The sequence below is a fragment of the Papaver somniferum genome, unplaced genomic scaffold, assembly GCF_003573695.1.
Source record: "Papaver somniferum cultivar HN1 unplaced genomic scaffold, ASM357369v1 unplaced-scaffold_10, whole genome shotgun sequence".
NCBI lineage: Eukaryota > Viridiplantae > Streptophyta > Magnoliopsida > Ranunculales > Papaveraceae > Papaver > Papaver somniferum.
In genome coordinates, this window is record NW_020618825.1 from 17,312,050 (window position 1) to 17,329,409 (window position 17,360).

The following is a 17,360-nucleotide window of genomic DNA, read 5'->3' on the forward strand; positions in this document are numbered from 1 at the left end:
CTCGGATTGATTCCAAAGAGGTTTGCTCAGATTGTAACGAATTCCTTTTCGAAAGATTAGAAGCTGGTCTAGAAACAATCTAAGTGGAGCCATCATGCTTGTTGTTTTCTAGATTTTATAGATTTGATTTGGTCGAGTCAGCCTTGTTTGTGATTCTGTAGAATTCCCTTGCGGTTAGGATGTCGAACTGGTATTATAATAGCCAATACAATGAGTATCCGACTGAGCAGCTTGGACATTATCCTTTTTATGACCATAGTGTGAATAGTGATTGGGAACGCGAAACTTTTGAAGGTTATGGTCCATACCATTGTGATCCCAATTACTATCCATATACCCACAAGTCATACGAGCAAAACAATCCTTCTATTTCTCTAGAAGAGTCTCTCAAGAGTTTCAATGAGTCAACACGGAAGTTATTTATGAAAGAGACTTATAATATTCTTCTCCCAGAAGAGTCCGTAGAGCGGTCAACTAAGATATCTCTAGAAGAGACCCTCAAGCAATTTAATGAGAATACAAATAGGATTGTGGAAAAATTTGCTCAGGATAGTCTTAATTTCCAGTGTAGTTTTCCCAATACCACCCTCGAAAATAAGGATAGTTTTTATTCACATAATCAAGATGACGAGGTTAGAATTGGTAACACTACTTGTTTTGATAAGCTTCGATCATTTTCATGTTATTATAGTGATGATTAAGATGAGGATAGTATTGATGAAGAACATGAAATATGTAGGCATAGTGATCAGGAATTGGTTACTCCAATTGAACTTTACAATGATAATATTATTTCTAGTTGAAATCCAAATAATTTTAATAATTATTCACCTATTCAAAAGGACGAGGATTTGACTAGAGATACCCTCGTTTTAGACGATGTAGTATTTCCTGTTTACAAAGCCGATAATGATTTAGAGGAACGAGTTTATTCTGAGAATAATGTTTTAGAGTCTAGAGATTTAGAAACAATAGTCTTAGACGAAGAAGATGAACTCGTAGAGATGAGTGAGGATGAACCTGACTTAGAAGAATCAATTGACCATTTCCAGGAATCTGATGACCTAGAAATTAGGGAAGTTGTGACTAGTCTTTCTAGAGACACAGAAAACTCTAAGTTTGGGGGTGATTATCATTCTCCATGTGCTTTAACTCTTAGAAAGTTCCCTCGTGTAGGACTTGACATTTATGCCTCAACCATATTACAAGATTATCTTCATACATGTTTTCCCGAACCTAATGATGTCCATAGAGAAGCTCAGTTGTTAGAAACCCATCATCTGGTTGATGTGGTTAACCCAGGCTATGATACCAAGATTGACTTTGTTTTCCCACCAAAAACTTTTCTTCGAACATATGATTTTCAGATGTGCCGGATATTAAGTTTTGAGACTAAACCTAATTACTTTAGGATATTAGGGTCGACACATTTTCTTAAGAATGACCATTATTATGGTCAACTTTGTGAGTCAAATCTAATTGACTTAGAGGATCCCCAATTATTCAGGTTGTTATTATGTGCTTCTAAATTTTTATTTGAGTTTTTACAGACTCTAGGACCTAATAATTCGGATCTCACTTTTGAGGAGTTGCAGCCTAAAGAAATTTATTTAGACCCTTTTATAGAACCTGAACCTGAACCACAATTAGATGTAGTTGTCTTATTCAGGAAAATAGGTAAGGGAATGCTAGTCTTGTTCATTTTCTTGGTTTACTGCAGTTTCCTTTGGTCAGCTCTATTTGGTTTTGAAGACCCGTAGTTATTCCGGCTACTGTTATACGGTTCGAGTTGACTAATCATTTCCTAAGTCTGGCTGAAGACTTTAAACTTAGCACTTCTTGGGAGGTAATCCATGCTCATGCAACATGGTAATATCTTTCCTTAACTCTTTTTCTTCAAGTGGTAACCGTTTCTCCTTGTTCATGCTTTTAATTTTATCTTTAGAACATCGAGGACAATGTTAGATTTAAGTTTGGGGGTATGGGAGAAACTTTTTAGTTGCACTTTTGAAACTTCTAGCGTCACATGGTATCCGATTAGCTAAGTTTACATACTGTTTCTCACCGAAAATATAAAAATTGGAATGCTAGAGATAACAACTTATTGAGACATTAGAGAAAAAGACATTGAGATCCTTGAAATTCAGGAGAGAACTTGTTCCTTTTAGAGGGTAACCGTGATGGACCTAACCATACATGATGGAAAGGCAAGTAGGTCAGGGAAATGCCAGAAAGACAAAGCAACCTCACAATGTAGTCTTAGTTACTGGATTGCGACTCTCTATCAGTAGAAACTTATCATCATCAACAAGCGGAGCGGCATCAAAATCTATGAAGAAAGTTGAAAACGTTTTAGGTTTAGAAGCAACAATAGAAGAGAATAATTCAAAAATCAAAGTTGAAGTTATAAGAGCAAATGATATAAGTTGTTAGAATCCATGATACCAAGACATCACAAGTTGCGAAGATCCAAGTTTTGAAAGTCCTTCTCTCATGGCCATGTAAATTTTTGTCTTGTAATTTTTTGTTTTCAAAAAAATAAAATAAAATGAAACATCATTACGTTATTTTTGTTCAATAAGGCCATAGGGAAGAAGAAATTTATAAGTCAAGCAAGAAATCGAAGAGAAGAGTTAATTGTCAAGGTTCTATGAGGTTCAAGAGTTTATCATCAACAGTTGAAGACCGAAGAAGGCGTTGTTTCTACTGAGCACTGTGAGAGAGTCGAAGAAAGATGCATTTTGGTTGCTTTGTTAGTCTGCTTTCAATCTGGCACAAAATCTTTCTAGCACTGGTTTAACTCATCACACGTAATTAGTCCAGCAGATGTCCCTCTCATTTTTATCTCTCTCCTAATATTATCCAGCTGTAAAGCAGCGGACGCATCTTACAATGTTTATCTAGCTGTGTAGCGGATATCTCTTTATCTAGCAGTCGTGTGGATATGTCTCCCCTTTTCTTCAGTCAGCTTTAGAGCTGACACCTTTAATTTCTCTGGCATTCTACTTACTTGGAGATAGGTTGATAATATGTATGTCCTCATAGCTCTTTGGATACTTGTGACCAATTAGGAGAAAAGATTTTGTGGGTACACCTCTGGTAAACCCTCCGGAGACAACACTCCGCCGCTAGGGCCACCTAGCGGTTTAACGGCCTGCTGCACGTGCTAAGTGTAGTCTTTTTATCTTTTCAAAAATAAATTTTGCTCGAGGACTAGCAAATAATAAGTTTGGGGGTATTTGATATACACATTTTTGTGTTTAATTTGATCTCAATACTATATATTGTTGGCACTCGAGTTTGTACTAATTTTGGTGTTTTATGTGTTTGTAGGCACCTTTGGAAATAAAACATTTTTTGGAAAATTCGGCTCGAAAAGTTGGTAAAAGCCCCGGAGGACACGTGTTATTCGGACTCTCACCGTTGGATAAGGGGCACCTCAATTACTAAGGGGCACCCCAGGTCACCCCAAAGGCAGCTGCTATTCGCACATCTTCTTCCCAAATTCAAAAACCAAAAATTGGCGGGAAAAAATACTATCAACTGGCAGATGTTTTGTTGGAACTTTTGAACGTGTTCTAGGGCGATTCAATGGCTGATTTTTGGTAGGAAGTTGTGATATGTCCTAGCAAACACGTTTTGGGCTTTTGGTTCGATCAAATTTGGCCAGAATTAGATGGATAATTCACGGAATGCAAAACATGGAAACACGGGTTGAACACGGGATTGGAGAAGATTTGAGCGTGTTCTGCTCATGCATGAGGGCTCTAGCAACATTGTGGGTCGTGTGTAAAAATTTCTAGAGTGACCAGGATGGAAATATACGCGTGAGAGCCTAAATCAGGGAAGAAAATATTCCCAGAATATTTTTTCATCAAACCGAGTTAAGAGAGAATTAGCTCGAGTTATAGCGAGACTTCTTGATCCTGTGGAGTATATATAGAGTTCCGGGGACTCATAGAAGAGGTGTCGAGAGTCTGGGGTGCTGAGGAGTGCCAGAGAAGAAGAAATTCGAGTTTTCCCAAGCTCGGTTTCTGCTGCTGCTGCTGCTGATGAACATGAAGAACGGACCTGCAACCGCAGTCGTTTTTCTACAGTAATAACGACTCACATCTGTGGGTCGTACATCAGGAAGACTTATTTGCTACAGCGTTTGCGACACAGCTGCAGCAGTCTTATTTTGTCACTGAGGGTCGTAGTTCTCTGGTTTGTAACAAATATAATTGTTACAAACCCGGTTTTATTGTATTTCTCATATTCTCATCATTTGTAAACCATTTTTGAGCATCAATGAAATTCTTTGAGAGGTTTTCCAACATGATGAGCGGCTAATTCTCTCGTAACCAAGGCAATGGATGAAGCTATTCACACATGAACAATGGGTAACTATTTCATTTTCTCTAGTATTTAATTATAATTCACTCAATCACTGCTTTTGCAGAGTTCTTAAAAGTTTACATAATTTTCTTCATTAGTTGTGATTCAATTAGATAGGTTATGCTTTGGTTAGATAATCTATGCTTAAGGGATACAATTAATTTTTGAGAATATGTTTGATTATTTGTGGATTAAGAAATAAATGATTAAAAGGATAATTAGAGTTATGAAATATTTGACATCATTCATGTGTAATAGTGGATTCTAGTGTCTTGGTTACCTCTCGCCCACTTTGTTAATATTTTTGTATATAATTTTATTAAATCTTTAAATTTAATCTTCACAAGTCCGAGAGTTTGAACCTCATTACTACAACAACAATCAAAAATCATAATCATTAGTGTAGCATATTTCTCGGATAGAGCTTTTCCAATCTCGGTATCGGTAAACGTTCCTCCAAATTGTTTATCAAAAATTGTTTCACGGAATGTTAATTGTTTCCAAAAGGGATCACCATCTTGAATCGGGATCACTTTTTCTTGGTATGTGGCTATAACATGCCGACATGGGAGTCCCAAACTTGTCATGTTTGGAAAAACACACTCTTCTTCATAATCCCCCAATTCATAATATTGTACTTCATACATTATCTTATCAATTGCGCGGTGCGAAACTTGATGTGTAATTCCCGTTAGCCACCCATTGTCTAACCATTTGGTTTGTTTTTTACTTCGGCCTTTTTCAAAAGACTCAGTAACTCTATCGTGATCACGGCGGAAATATGAATCCATGTCTTCAAATAACGTAACTAACCCACCATTACAACTATGAAGTTTCTTCTTCAACCGGTTGTGAGATGACTCCGCCGTACTTGTAGCTTGGTTGTCATAGTGCCTATATTGGTTAGTGAACGCCGCTACGAACTTCTCTTTGTGCGGATCCAACCAATTATCCAAGAAATACTTCACAACACTTGGATAACCTCTTTTCCAATGAGCCACTAACACACGAGCTCTATCCTCATATTCATCCACAGTGATAGAATAGGTCAAGGCTCTCCACTCCGTTTTGAAACTTTCCCATTTTAGTTCCACCAACTTTCATCCTTCTTAAATTTCTCTTTGGCTTCCTCTTGTTTATGTAACGGTAATTTCTTTATTCTATCCATTTCGCTTTTTTTGGTTGGACGGACAAGGCGCATGCACTTAGTTTCAATACTTTTCCACAAGTGGAACGTGTAAAGAAGGTTATGAGATTCCGGGAAAACCCTCCTTATTGCATTCAACAAAGCTTGTTCCTTGTCGATAATAATCACCTTTGGAGTATATCCCTCTACGTAGAATAACTTCACTTGTTCTAGTGCCCGCACATAGCTCTCTTCGAGCTCATCTTTCAAGAAGCAAAAACCAATACTAAAAGGAGCATTGGTTGAAGTTTGCCCGAAAAAGTTCAACAACGGCATCTCAAACTTGTTGGTTTTGTATGTGCAATCCATTAAAATCACTTGATGAGAGCACCGTGCCAACTTCACAAACTCGGGATTTGCCAATAAAAGATGTCTTATTCGTCCTTTCTCATCTTCATCGTGGAAAACCGATTAATTATGCGCCTCCCCCAAATGCCTTAATTGTTGGATTTCGTTCCTTTGTTCCCATTTCTTATCCTTCAATTTTGTTCTTGCGTTGTATATGTTAGTCAAAGTAGAAGCATTTTGTGGATTTCTTTCCTTTAAGTGAGCGAGGATATCAACGGTCTTCATACGAATTTGTGTCAGTGACTCTACGATCTTCTCTTCTTCTTCGGTAAGGCGTCCAACATAAGAGTGTGATATCAAACTCTCCGGTATAAGGTGGTTATGATTACCACATACAACTTTCTCCAAAAACCACCTTTTTTCCGCGTTCATTTTAAACTGAAGCTTGAAGGAGCATCGGGTCTTCTTAGTGAAAGTAGTATTCTTCCTCTTTGTCATTGCTACTTGCACGGTACCTTATTTTGCGTGACTTCTATGTTTTCCACTACACTCGCAAACCATTTGAAAGTCACTATTACTAGTGGTACCATTACAAACTATGATACACATAATCAACTTTCCTCGTTCTTTAGCCCACTTCTTTGCATCGTGTTTCTCCTTCCATGTCTCCTCGGTTAAATAGTGAAAGCTAGAATCTTTGGTGAGAACTTCATTTGCTAAAGGTTGTTCATCTATTATGGGAGGTACATTCCCGATCTAGACAAAAATATAGCCACATTAGTCTAAACGAGACAACAAAATGAAAATATATATAAAGGTACGGTTGGTAACGATAGAGGATACACAAATCGTAACTGAGTTACGGTTTTAAACTACAAACATATATGAACCGTAACACACCTACGGTTTGTAATTGTCATCTCCTAACAAACCGCAAATACATCAAAAGAAAATTGAAAACATACATAGCAATTTACGGTTGGTAACAAAAATACACAACACACCGTAACAAAAGTTATGGTTGGTAACGATTCTCATATTACCAACCGTAATAAGTGCAGTAAATACTGCCATGCAAATGATGAGTTACGGTTGGTAACTACTGCATGAAATTGTCAACCGTAACCACGTTACGGTGCGTATCGAAATTTTCCCAGCCAATCGTAACTGGTATTACGATTGGGTTTTTCCCCAAATTGAACCAATTACGGTTGGTATTTGATACTTTTCGAACCGTAAATGTGAGTTACGGTTGGTAACTAGCTTAATGCCAACCGTAAGTTCTTCTGAAATTTTAAAAGTTTCAATTTTTTTACGTACTTTAAAGAATTTCGAGCGACAAAAAGCTAATGGGAACTAATTTAGAAATATACCTGGTCATTTTCAGTTGCTATTTCTTCACTTTGTTGGCTAATTTCTTCAATTGTTTGAGATTGACCTTCACTATGGGTTAAAACATCTCTACCATCTAACAAATACTCCATATCAGAATCTCCATCAAGGGGTATGTAGTATTTGTTTTCTCTATCGTATAGAGATTCACCCATCTCAAATTTGTCACTGGAATCACTCATTTTGGCTGAGTGAATCAAAATCTACGGTTTCACAAATATCACAAAACTTTTTTTTTTCTTCTCCTTTAAACTTTTTTTTTGTAACTCTACAAATCTGATTTTAGAGTTATTATAAGTGAAAATTAATTATCAACACTAATCTTGATTATCAACACTAAGCTTGATTATGAACGCTAATCTTGATTATCAACAATAAGGGTTAATTAATTATTTTCATATTTTTTTTATAAGGGGTACTTAAATTACTCATGTAATGACCCTTTTTGTCTTATTAGCTTGCCACCCCTTTAATGGAACTTGCGGCCACTATAACAGGATTGATTAGAAACAAAAGAAGGATACATTTTAATTAGAATTTTTATTATTACATTGTATTATTGCCCATTGGTAAGAGCGTTAAACACATAAACTACTACACTAGATAATGAACCACAAACACAATTACGTAACCGGATATTATCCCTTATATATATATACCTTAATTTCGACCCTTTAGGCCAGCATCAGAATTTGATTGAATTTATAACTTGCTATTATATCCTGCATGTGATTTGACAACATATTTCATCAGACCAGGAATATGACTGTTCATCATGTACTCTTTCCAATTTATTTGTTTCGGATCGAAATCAAGTATAACTGCTTCTTCAGGTCCACAGTGCGCTTTCATCCACATCCTTAATTGATCGGTGGCCGAAGTATCAAAACTACAAAATTCAGAAATTACTTCAACAACAATTGATATGCAATATTGTGCGTTAAGGAGGTGAGAGGGAATTGGGATCCAACCCTCATTCATTTGATGCGAATTCGAACCCCCACTTCCCCCTATTAATTTATTGATTTAAACTTTTTATTTTTATTTATTTTTGAGGGAATCAGTATGGATGTGAAATTACTTACGTAACTTTCAGAAGCACGTATCGTTCATAAATTTCAGCCCACCGCTTTGCAAATTGAACTTTTTGCTCCTTCATGAAAGGGGAATATAAGGCATTAGTCAGTTGCCTTCATTATGATAAAAATCGATTCTAGAAATGTCAATTGAAAATCTATATATTGACTAACCTTCATAGGAACCACATAGTTGTTATGGATGTGCTCTTGGAAGCTAGACATGGTGGGGAAGAAAACAGGCTTTACAATTTCATCCATACCTCCACCCATCAATGGATTTTGGCGGAAATAATCATAAGCGTATTCCAACAGGTTAAGGAGCGGCTCTGTGTGTGTAGAACTACCTATATGGTAGATAATATCTTTGTCACCGCGAGAGAAATTGTGATTAATATTAGTCTTTAGGTGATTCACCATTGCCACTACTATAGCATTCACCACCATATCTCCTGGTATCTATTTCATCAAATCATAATCGGAGTTTACATTGGAAATTACAAAAGACAAGTTGCATGCAGTAGAGCTAATTAGGCTTGACTTACAATGTCAATGAATGACTGATCATGGTCCCCAATAAAACAAGGTAACTTTCCTCTTCCAATACTAATTACTACGGGGTCAAGTGATCTGCAGATTACAAAATCAGTTGAATTAGTTGCGGAAAACAGTTCATTGATGAGAATGTATCGCGTACTATGACAGGTAGTATATAGCTCGGACGAGTGACATGAATCTATTCGCTATGTCCTCATCAATATTTAGGTAAAAGTGTTTAATATTGATTTGACATACTTGAATCCTTCTATCCACCCAGGGAATGGCTCTCTGTAAGTGCTAGTTACAGCTGTAGGCCTTACGATAACAACAGGAAAATTTCTTTCCAACTGTCGACCAATTGTCATTTCTCCCAGTGCCTTCATAAACACATATGTGTTTGGCCATCCGTATAGTTTAGCTCTACCAGCAACAAGAAGGAATTGTAAAAAAGGGGTTTTGTGCACGTAAGGTAGATTCTCAGATAATCCCAAAAATGATAAAACACCCTTTGCAAACCTTTCAAGTCCAAGTTCTATCATTGCAGCAGTCTCTTGTTTCTTCGACACTCGTGCGACTTTGAGTTCATCCAATCTTTGTTGCACCAATTTTTTCTCTTCTTCAATTACGTCTAGAAACTTTGAGGATTCCTTGAATATTTGATTGAGATATGTCTCTAATTTAACTCCGGGCGTCTCTCTGATACATACAAAAGCTGTTCGTTCGATCATTCACAAACAAATCCACGTTAGTTGCATATGTGCATGATTAGAAAGATAAGCAGGATATTTGCAAATGCGTACATGATAATAGTTTTGATCTTAGGTGGGGATGGATACATTTGCACTAAGAGTCTTACCTGTAGATGCATGGAGAATCATCTCCAGGTTTTCACACTTTTCTGTGAAATTTAAAACATGCTTAGGTCCCATTGTGTTCACAGCCAACGCCACATCGTATCTAATCAATGTTAAATAACAAAATTGAGTCAGCCCATAATATATATGCGTACGAGCTTGTGCCTAGCTGATCTAAAAGAATTCGTTAGTGAATATATACCTTTCTTGAAAAGTTGTAGCTGCAGCAAAATTTGCAACAATATTGATTTCTTTATGCATCTTCTTTTCCAAGTCAGAGTCTTTTATTCCCAAATTTTCTAGACTGACATCCCCAAAAAAAGGTGTTACTTTTTCGGATATAAAGGAATCGAACCCAACACCATGTTTTTTTCTTAATACTCTAAACACTTCCTTGCCCATCACCTACAAAAAAGAAAAAAAAAAATTAAGCTCAAGTTAGTTTAATTTATTTGATTTCATTTTGGCTTTTAACTAATACAATATTAATTAATCTGTTATAAATGAAACAAAGCCGAGGATAATTAATTCGATTTGGTGCGCACATCATTATGCAGACGCTGAGTAGCGGAGCCTAAGTAACTTCTCCACAAATGAAACAGATGCATCAAAAGCTGTTAAAAGAAGAAATAGATGCTTCACTCCAGGCTGAAGCCTAAGTAACTTCTCCACAAACACTGCCTAATAAGCAATTTAATCAAAACCGAAGAATAAACATATGATTGAGAAGGTAAAGAATAACAGATGGACAAAATGATACGTGTTTAATGAAAAACTTATGCGTTTATTTGTTCTTACATTTTGCTAGATATCCAGTAGAACCAGTGACAAGGATGATCTTGTTCTCAAGAGATTGAACAATTCCATTGATTTCCATTGCTTTATCTCTTGTTTTTCTTTTCGGAAGAAAAGGATTGCATTAAAAAAGAACAGGCCAAGGCCTTGCAATTTATAGAGAGACCAGGGGAGAGTGCTACATAAGCATTACAGTCTCGTAACTATTCATGATTTGACTAGGAACACCAAGTCGATCACAACACCCAATCAAATTACAGAATATAAGCAATTTTCAAGAAAAATATATAAGTTTAAAGAATTTTCTGTTATCAAAAGCAACCTGTCATTTAGGTGGCCAGGTGGTGTTAGTACTTGAGTACTCAAAATGGATAAACACTTCCCATGAACCAAAAAGAACCCCTTGTTTGTTTCCATCTCATCTGAATTAATTATGGAAATTAGTAAGCTCTGGCTGTTGCTTGTTTTTAGTTTTTAGTTTTCAAGTGCAGCTTTTGTTTGTTTTTGTTTTATTTAGCTCTCTGGGGCTGCGAAGGCCGGGGGCTGCAGCCTGCATGCCTCTACTAGTTTTTGATAAAGCTTAGACTAGTCTTATTCATGATTTGACTAGGAACACCAAGTCGATCACAACTCCCAATCAAATTACAGAATATAAGCAATTTTCAAGAAAAATATATAAGTTTAAAGAATTTTCTGTTATCAAAAGCAACCTGTCATTTAGGTGGCCAGGTGGTGTTAGTACTTGAGTAATCAAAATGGATAAACACTTCCCATGAACCAAAAAGAACCCCTTGTTTGTTTCCATCTCATCTAAATTAATTATGGAAATTAATAAGCTCTGGCTGTTGCTTGTTTTTAGTTTTTAGTTTTCAGGTGCAGCTTTTGTTTGTTTTTGTTTTATTTAGCTCTCTGGGGTTGCGAAGGCCGGGGGCTGCAGCCTGCATGCCTCTACTAGTTTTTGTTAAAGCTTAGACTAGTCTTATTCCCTTTGTTGCACTTGACATGTGCTTTCTCCTCTGTACTTCTCTATTTTATAAAATTTTAACGCTTTAAATCAAAAAAATAAATAAAAAATAAAATAAACTTATCGAAATTTATCGCATGGTTGATATAGGAGACACCAAATTCCACTGGTCTTACCAATTCAGAAGATCAGTGGTGAAAATTTGTTTGTTTAATATGAATTTGGCATTCATGTCGGGAATTGCTCGAGTTAAATTAGGGAGTATAACTCAATGGTGAGAATTCAATGCTTTGTTATCAATCATAACCTGTCTTTCAGGTGTGATCAGGTGGTTTTAGTACTTGAGTACTCAAAGTGGACCAACACTTGCCATTAACCAAAAAAGACTCCATGTTAGTTTCCATCTCATCAGAGTTACTTATGGCATAATCAATAGCAATTTATGGCATGATTGATACAGGGAATACCAAAGTCCAGAAGATGGTACCAATTCATAGGTTGCAGTTGTGAGGATTAAATTATCTTACATGGATTTGGTATTCTCTATCACTATGATATTATAAAATAAAAAAATATATAAGTGATATGAATACAATAATATATTATTTTACACATTAACAAATAATACATATATATATATATATATATATATAAGATATAAGATATATAATATCTCTAGATTCGATAAAGAGTTAAAGCTACAAAAACGAATATTTTCGTGCACACCATTTCTTTTGATTTAGAAAACTAAATTATGGGAGAATGAGCACATCATCCCAAAGAGGTGCCCAATGGAAACAAATACAACATTCAAGTAACCACTAACACACTTCACAGTTCTACTAGGGAAAAACAATTGAACATCTTTTACATCCAACACATGGCAGAAGGTTGCTCTAATTCACTTCCCCAAATATTATTCCGATCAAACAACATTTATGAAAAATTCATCCCCAAAATAACCTATAGAAGTGACGCTAATATGTTATTCTAACCTCGTCTCATTCAACGGAGAAGAAGATGCTAGAGTAACTCCAGTCTCAAATGGTAATGCCATCCTCACAAAATTAGAGAGTATAACTCAATGGTGAGGATTTAATGCTTTGTCATCAATAATAACCTATCTTTTAGGTGTGATCATGTGGTTTTAGTACTTGAGTACTAAAAATGGACAAACACATACCATTAACCAAAAAGGACTCCCGGATAGTTCCATCTCGCGGGAGTTACTTATGGCATAACCAATAGCAATTTATCGCATAGGGTAACTCCCGGGAGCATCGAGCCTATTGGTCTATTAAGAACTTAAACTTTTCACTTGACAAGGCAGGAGCTCAAAGAAAGCTCCAGCTCAATGAGTTGGACGAGATTCGTAGAGATGCATAAGATAGTGCTAAGGAGTATAAGAACAAAATGAAACTTGTGCATGATAGGAATATTTTACGAAAGTCATTTTCTCCAAGTCAAAAAGTTCTTCTATATGACACTCGTTTGCATCTATTCCCCGGGAAGTTGCGCTCTCGGTGGACCGGTCCTTTTGTGGTCCGTACTGTTTTTCCTCATGGCGCTGTTGAGATTGAGACACCAGATGGTAGTAGTTCTTCGAAGGTTAACGGTCATCGATTGAAGCCATTTTTAGAGCTTTTTCCTACAGGTGATGTTGAGGAGGTCCCTCTGGAGGACCCTATTTACCTTGATTGACCATCGAGGCGATTTTGTATGTTGTATAATATTTTTGTAGGTTTTTGGTTACACTTCACCCAGGTACTATCTTTCCGACTTCTCTCTTTACTATTTCCTCATGTTACTTATATTTTTGGTACTGTTATTTGATTAGAAACATTGAGGACAATGTTAGATTTAAGTTTGGGGGTGGAGTAGAACTTTTTGTTACCTTTTCGTTGCAATAATTAAACTCCAGAGCCTAGAAATTTATCCCTATTAAGGATGGCACTAACCAATCTAAGTGGATGGAAGCATTTTGGTTGTAGGAGTTGAGGAACCAATCTGACTAGATGGCAACATCTAAAGAGTCTATTCATAAAAGGACAGAGCTCAGGTGTTAGAAATAACATCATAGTTTCACCATATCTCGTTGAGTCCTTTTTACTTCTGTTTTTATTTTGTTTTGTTTTTAAACTATGTTTCTCTAAGTGATTAGGTGGGGCTCGCGATTCAAGTTTTTACCAATGCTAGGGTGAATTAGAGTGATTGAGATACCAAAAAAAAAAAAAGACCAGACAAGACCATCATACCAACTGGAATAAATTCAATAAAGTCGACCACTGGAACCCTTGTATATGCCAGTTGTGTTGACCTAGAGTTAGGATTATCAATCACTGGTTCCCTTGTATATGCAGTATGTTGATATTAGTCAGACTAGTATCTCAGTCCATTAGGGTAGGTTCATTTTGACGGAGGCCTTCAGACAGATATGAGAAACACCGTTCACCTAGTAAACATCAAAACCATCTATGTTTTTCTATATCCATCTTCTTGATCTATCAATGTGATTAGTTTTGACTCCGGATATTGATGTCCATAGTGCAACTATCTGAGTAGAGCTCTGTCACTTCATATGAATTTTAGTATGCTTGAGTGAAAACTCGTGTACAACAATTGGAATTTCGCATCAGGGTACTTCCTCCTGTAGTTAATAAGTATGCCAACTAAGGAGATTCTTTAGTGCCTTCCAAGGTTTTGTGTAGATAGCTAGGGTCTGGAGTAAAAAGGTTTTGTGGGTATACCTCTGGTAAGCCCTCCGGAGAAAACACTCCGTCACTAGGGACACCTAGGGGTTTAAAGGCTTATTGCATACGCTAAATGCAATCGACGATGCCTGCGATAGTGAGTTAGGATTTTATTTCTATTTTTTTTTGCTCGACGAGTAGCAAATAATAGGTTTGGGGGTATTTGATAGACACATTTTTGTGTCCTATTTGTCTCGATTCTATATATTGTTAGGGCACATTTTTGTACTTATTATGGTGTTTTATTTATTTGTAGGTATTTTTGGCTAATAAACATTTTTGGAAAAAATTGGCTCGAAAAGTTGTCGGAAAGCACCCGGAGGACATTTGCTATTCGGACTCTCACTTTGGATAAGGGGCAACCTAATTACTAAGGGGCATCCCATTTCCAAAGATTTTTATCTATCTAAGGAAGAGTTTAGAATAAAAAGGAAAGCTCAGAAACGCGTAGAAATCCTAAAACAAGAATTTGTCGCAACTTGGCCGTGAAGAGAAGGAAAGAGATTTTGGAAGATTTGGGAGAGAATTAATCGGTATTTCTGATATAAATAGATGTCTTTGGTCATATAGAAGAGGTGTCGAGAGTTTGGAAACCTAAGGAGAGCCAGAGAAGAAGAAATCAGAGCTTTACCAAACTTTGTTTCTGCTGCTGCTGTTGTTGAAGAAGAAGAACGCGAAGAACATTGACCCTCGGTAGACAGTCGCAGAAAAGTGTCGCTGTTTAACAGCTGAAGAACATTAAGTTGTTCAGCGCAGTCTTATTTTAGGGTCTTAAAATCAGCGGCAAAGCAACAGTTTTTCTGTAACAGTTCCATTGTAACAGCTGTTTTGCAACACCAATACATTGTTGCAAACAGTCCGTGTTATTACTTTTCACTCTTTTAATCATCTTTTGAGCAACAAACACATATTTTGAGATCATGATTAATATGAGGAGATAAACCCCATTGCTGAGGCGATAGAGGAAGCTATTTTTCCAACAAAAAGTGGTATATTCTATTTTATCTTTTTATTATTTGCCGTGAAATATTATTGAATATGATTTTTATTTGAGTGATTGTGATCTATTTTGATGGAGTATGCTTAGTTTTAAGACTTTTGATGCTTCATACTTGGTATTTACAATTATTACTTCTGAAAATCTACTTGTTGTAATATTTTAGAATCAACTTAAACAAGAAAATTGCATAAATATAAGTATTGGTTTATTCACTTTGAACTTGGAAAATAGTGGAATCTTAGCCTTAGTGTTTCTTTTAGTATTGATATCATCTTTGATTGAGTTTTCTATAATTTTTAGTGAGTTTTCTATTTTAATATTAGGATTTAAGTCTAATTAATATCCTTCACAAGTCTGAGAATCGAACCACTTTTACCACTATCTACAAATCACATCAATTTTTGGCACCGTTGCCGGGGAGTGGTTGAAAAATACTCTCTGATTGATATCTTTTTGTACATAATTTTATTTTGTTTTTCTTTGAGATTTCTTTTGGTTCTTTATATGCATTTTATTTGATTTTTTTTAGGTACCTTAGCCTGAAGTGTTGTGGGCCAAAAGAAAGTATGCACTCGCAAGGCTTTTGCAAGAGCCACTCGGAAGATCCATTAGAGGTTTGCTTAACTCATTTTGGGTATGATTTTGATGATGTAGTGTTATTTGTGAAGTCAATGTCTTATTAGACTCCACACCGCTGCTAGACACTGATACATAGAAACCCAAACTAGAACCTCTAATTCTGCCCGAGTCTCGACTAGTTCCATCAGTCGATAAAGCTTCGCCCTTGACTCATCTTGATAATATTAATAATGAAACCGTTGTAAATGATAGTGAGTCTATGAGTCATGATATTATTGCTCCATTTGAGCCAACACATGCTCGTGTGCCCTATTTTTCTCAACTTGAACCAATATCATCCATGAAAGTTATTTCCGCTGATTTAGAACCTGACTTAAGGCGTGCACCTCAACTAGAAGCTATTGAACAATTTATACCTCTTTGTGTGAATGATTTACATAACCTAACAATGCATGGATTGATTACTAAAGATTGTTATTTATGGGAAATGGATTCACATATATCTTTGGATGATTATAGTTTTTGCAGGTGCATATTTTCAGCTAACTGGATTGGTTGGGTTGATCCCCAACTTTTCAGACTCTATATATATGATTGGCAGCTTACTTGGGGGTATTAACCTCATCTTGTTTGAGAACGTGGTACTGAAAGCAGGGAAACAAATACCTTTCGCTTCATGGGAGTCAACCCATCAGATTTGTTCCCTTTACTCTATCTTTTATTTTTTTTATTTGTCTATTTCTTTTACATATCACTTTGCAAATTTCCCACCTTAATTTCTACGTTGGATGACTCAATTACATTGAGGACAATGTAATGTTTAAGTGTGGGGGAGTGGCACTTTCGTTAGGAGTTTTGATTAAAAAAAATATGCATATTATGACCAGCTGTTTAGCGGGTCTCAAAAAAAATAAAAAAAAAATAAAAAAATAAAAATTGAATGACATGACCAGCTGTTGAGCGGGTCTTTCGGATTATTTGTCTCACTGTTTAGCAGACTTCTCTACACCACTTTTTAGTGGTTTCATCTTGTTATTTAGCAGACATCTCTATCCATTGTTTAGCAGACATCTCTATCCACTGTTTAGTGGATTCGTCTCGCTGTTTAGCAGACATCTTTCGATCTTGCTGTTTAGCGGACCGATCTCGCTGTTTAGCAGACAACACTCTTCATATCCAGCTGTGTAGCAGATATATTCTTTGTTTTGCTCGAGGACTAGCAAAATATAAATGTGGGGGTGTTGATAAGCACGTATGTACTATATTTTATACCCATATTTGTATTAATTAGGACTCGATATTTTGGCTAATAACACTATTTTAGTGCTTTTGTATAAAGTACGAGCGAATACCATCATCCAAAAATAAACGGCTAAATTTACAAGCTTGAGAGCGTTTGCAACAAAAATGACCGGAGCGTCTCAGGGCACCAGAGGGAGACAACTTAATTAATTACGAGCTATCAAGTAAAATATGTTTTAGCACCACTAACAATTTTCATGGATAGTAAATGGTGAAACAGAGAAGTGCATTCTTTGATTCAAGCAAGTGACGTGTCC

General features: G+C 36.2%; 1 protein-coding gene across 3 annotated transcripts; it reads right to left on the bottom strand.

Moving 5' to 3' along the window:
• Window positions 1–7,714: 7,714 nt before the first annotated feature.
• LOC113327018 (probable fatty acyl-CoA reductase 5) lies at window positions 7,715–10,617 on the bottom strand. 3 transcript variants are annotated; one of them, XM_026574657.1, is made up of 10 exons: window positions 10,512–10,611; window positions 10,259–10,390; window positions 9,916–10,118; window positions 9,716–9,816; window positions 9,376–9,571; window positions 9,115–9,279; window positions 8,865–8,949; window positions 8,494–8,778; window positions 8,329–8,396; window positions 7,715–8,132 (listed from the first exon to the last, which is right to left on the bottom strand). In XM_026574657.1, the coding sequence occupies exons 2-10, from the start codon at window positions 10,319–10,321 to the stop codon at window positions 7,946–7,948; spliced, it is 1,353 nt and encodes a 450-aa protein (XP_026430442.1). In that variant the 5' UTR covers window positions 10,322–10,390; window positions 10,512–10,611; the 3' UTR covers window positions 7,715–7,945. The 3 variants fall into 3 exon arrangements, with proteins under 3 accessions (XP_026430442.1, XP_026430443.1, XP_026430444.1); XM_026574658.1 differs by having other exon boundaries at window positions 10,259–10,394; XM_026574659.1 differs by lacking the exon at window positions 10,259–10,390 and having other exon boundaries at window positions 7,716–8,132; window positions 10,512–10,617.
• Window positions 10,618–17,360: the final 6,743 nt, after the last annotated feature.

Coding starts and splice junctions, on each gene's coding strand:
- LOC113327018 (XM_026574657.1), bottom strand. CDS start 10,321: ATGCATCTGTTTCATTTGTGGAGAAGTTACTTAGGCTCCGCTACTCAG. Junction 8,950..9,114: donor GGGTGGATAGAAGGATTCAA/GTATGTCAAATC, acceptor TGTAATCTGCAG/ATCACTTGACCCCGTAGTAA. Junction 8,397..8,493: donor ACTATGTGGTTCCTATGAAG/GTTAGTCAATAT, acceptor CCTTTCATGAAG/GAGCAAAAAGTTCAATTTGC.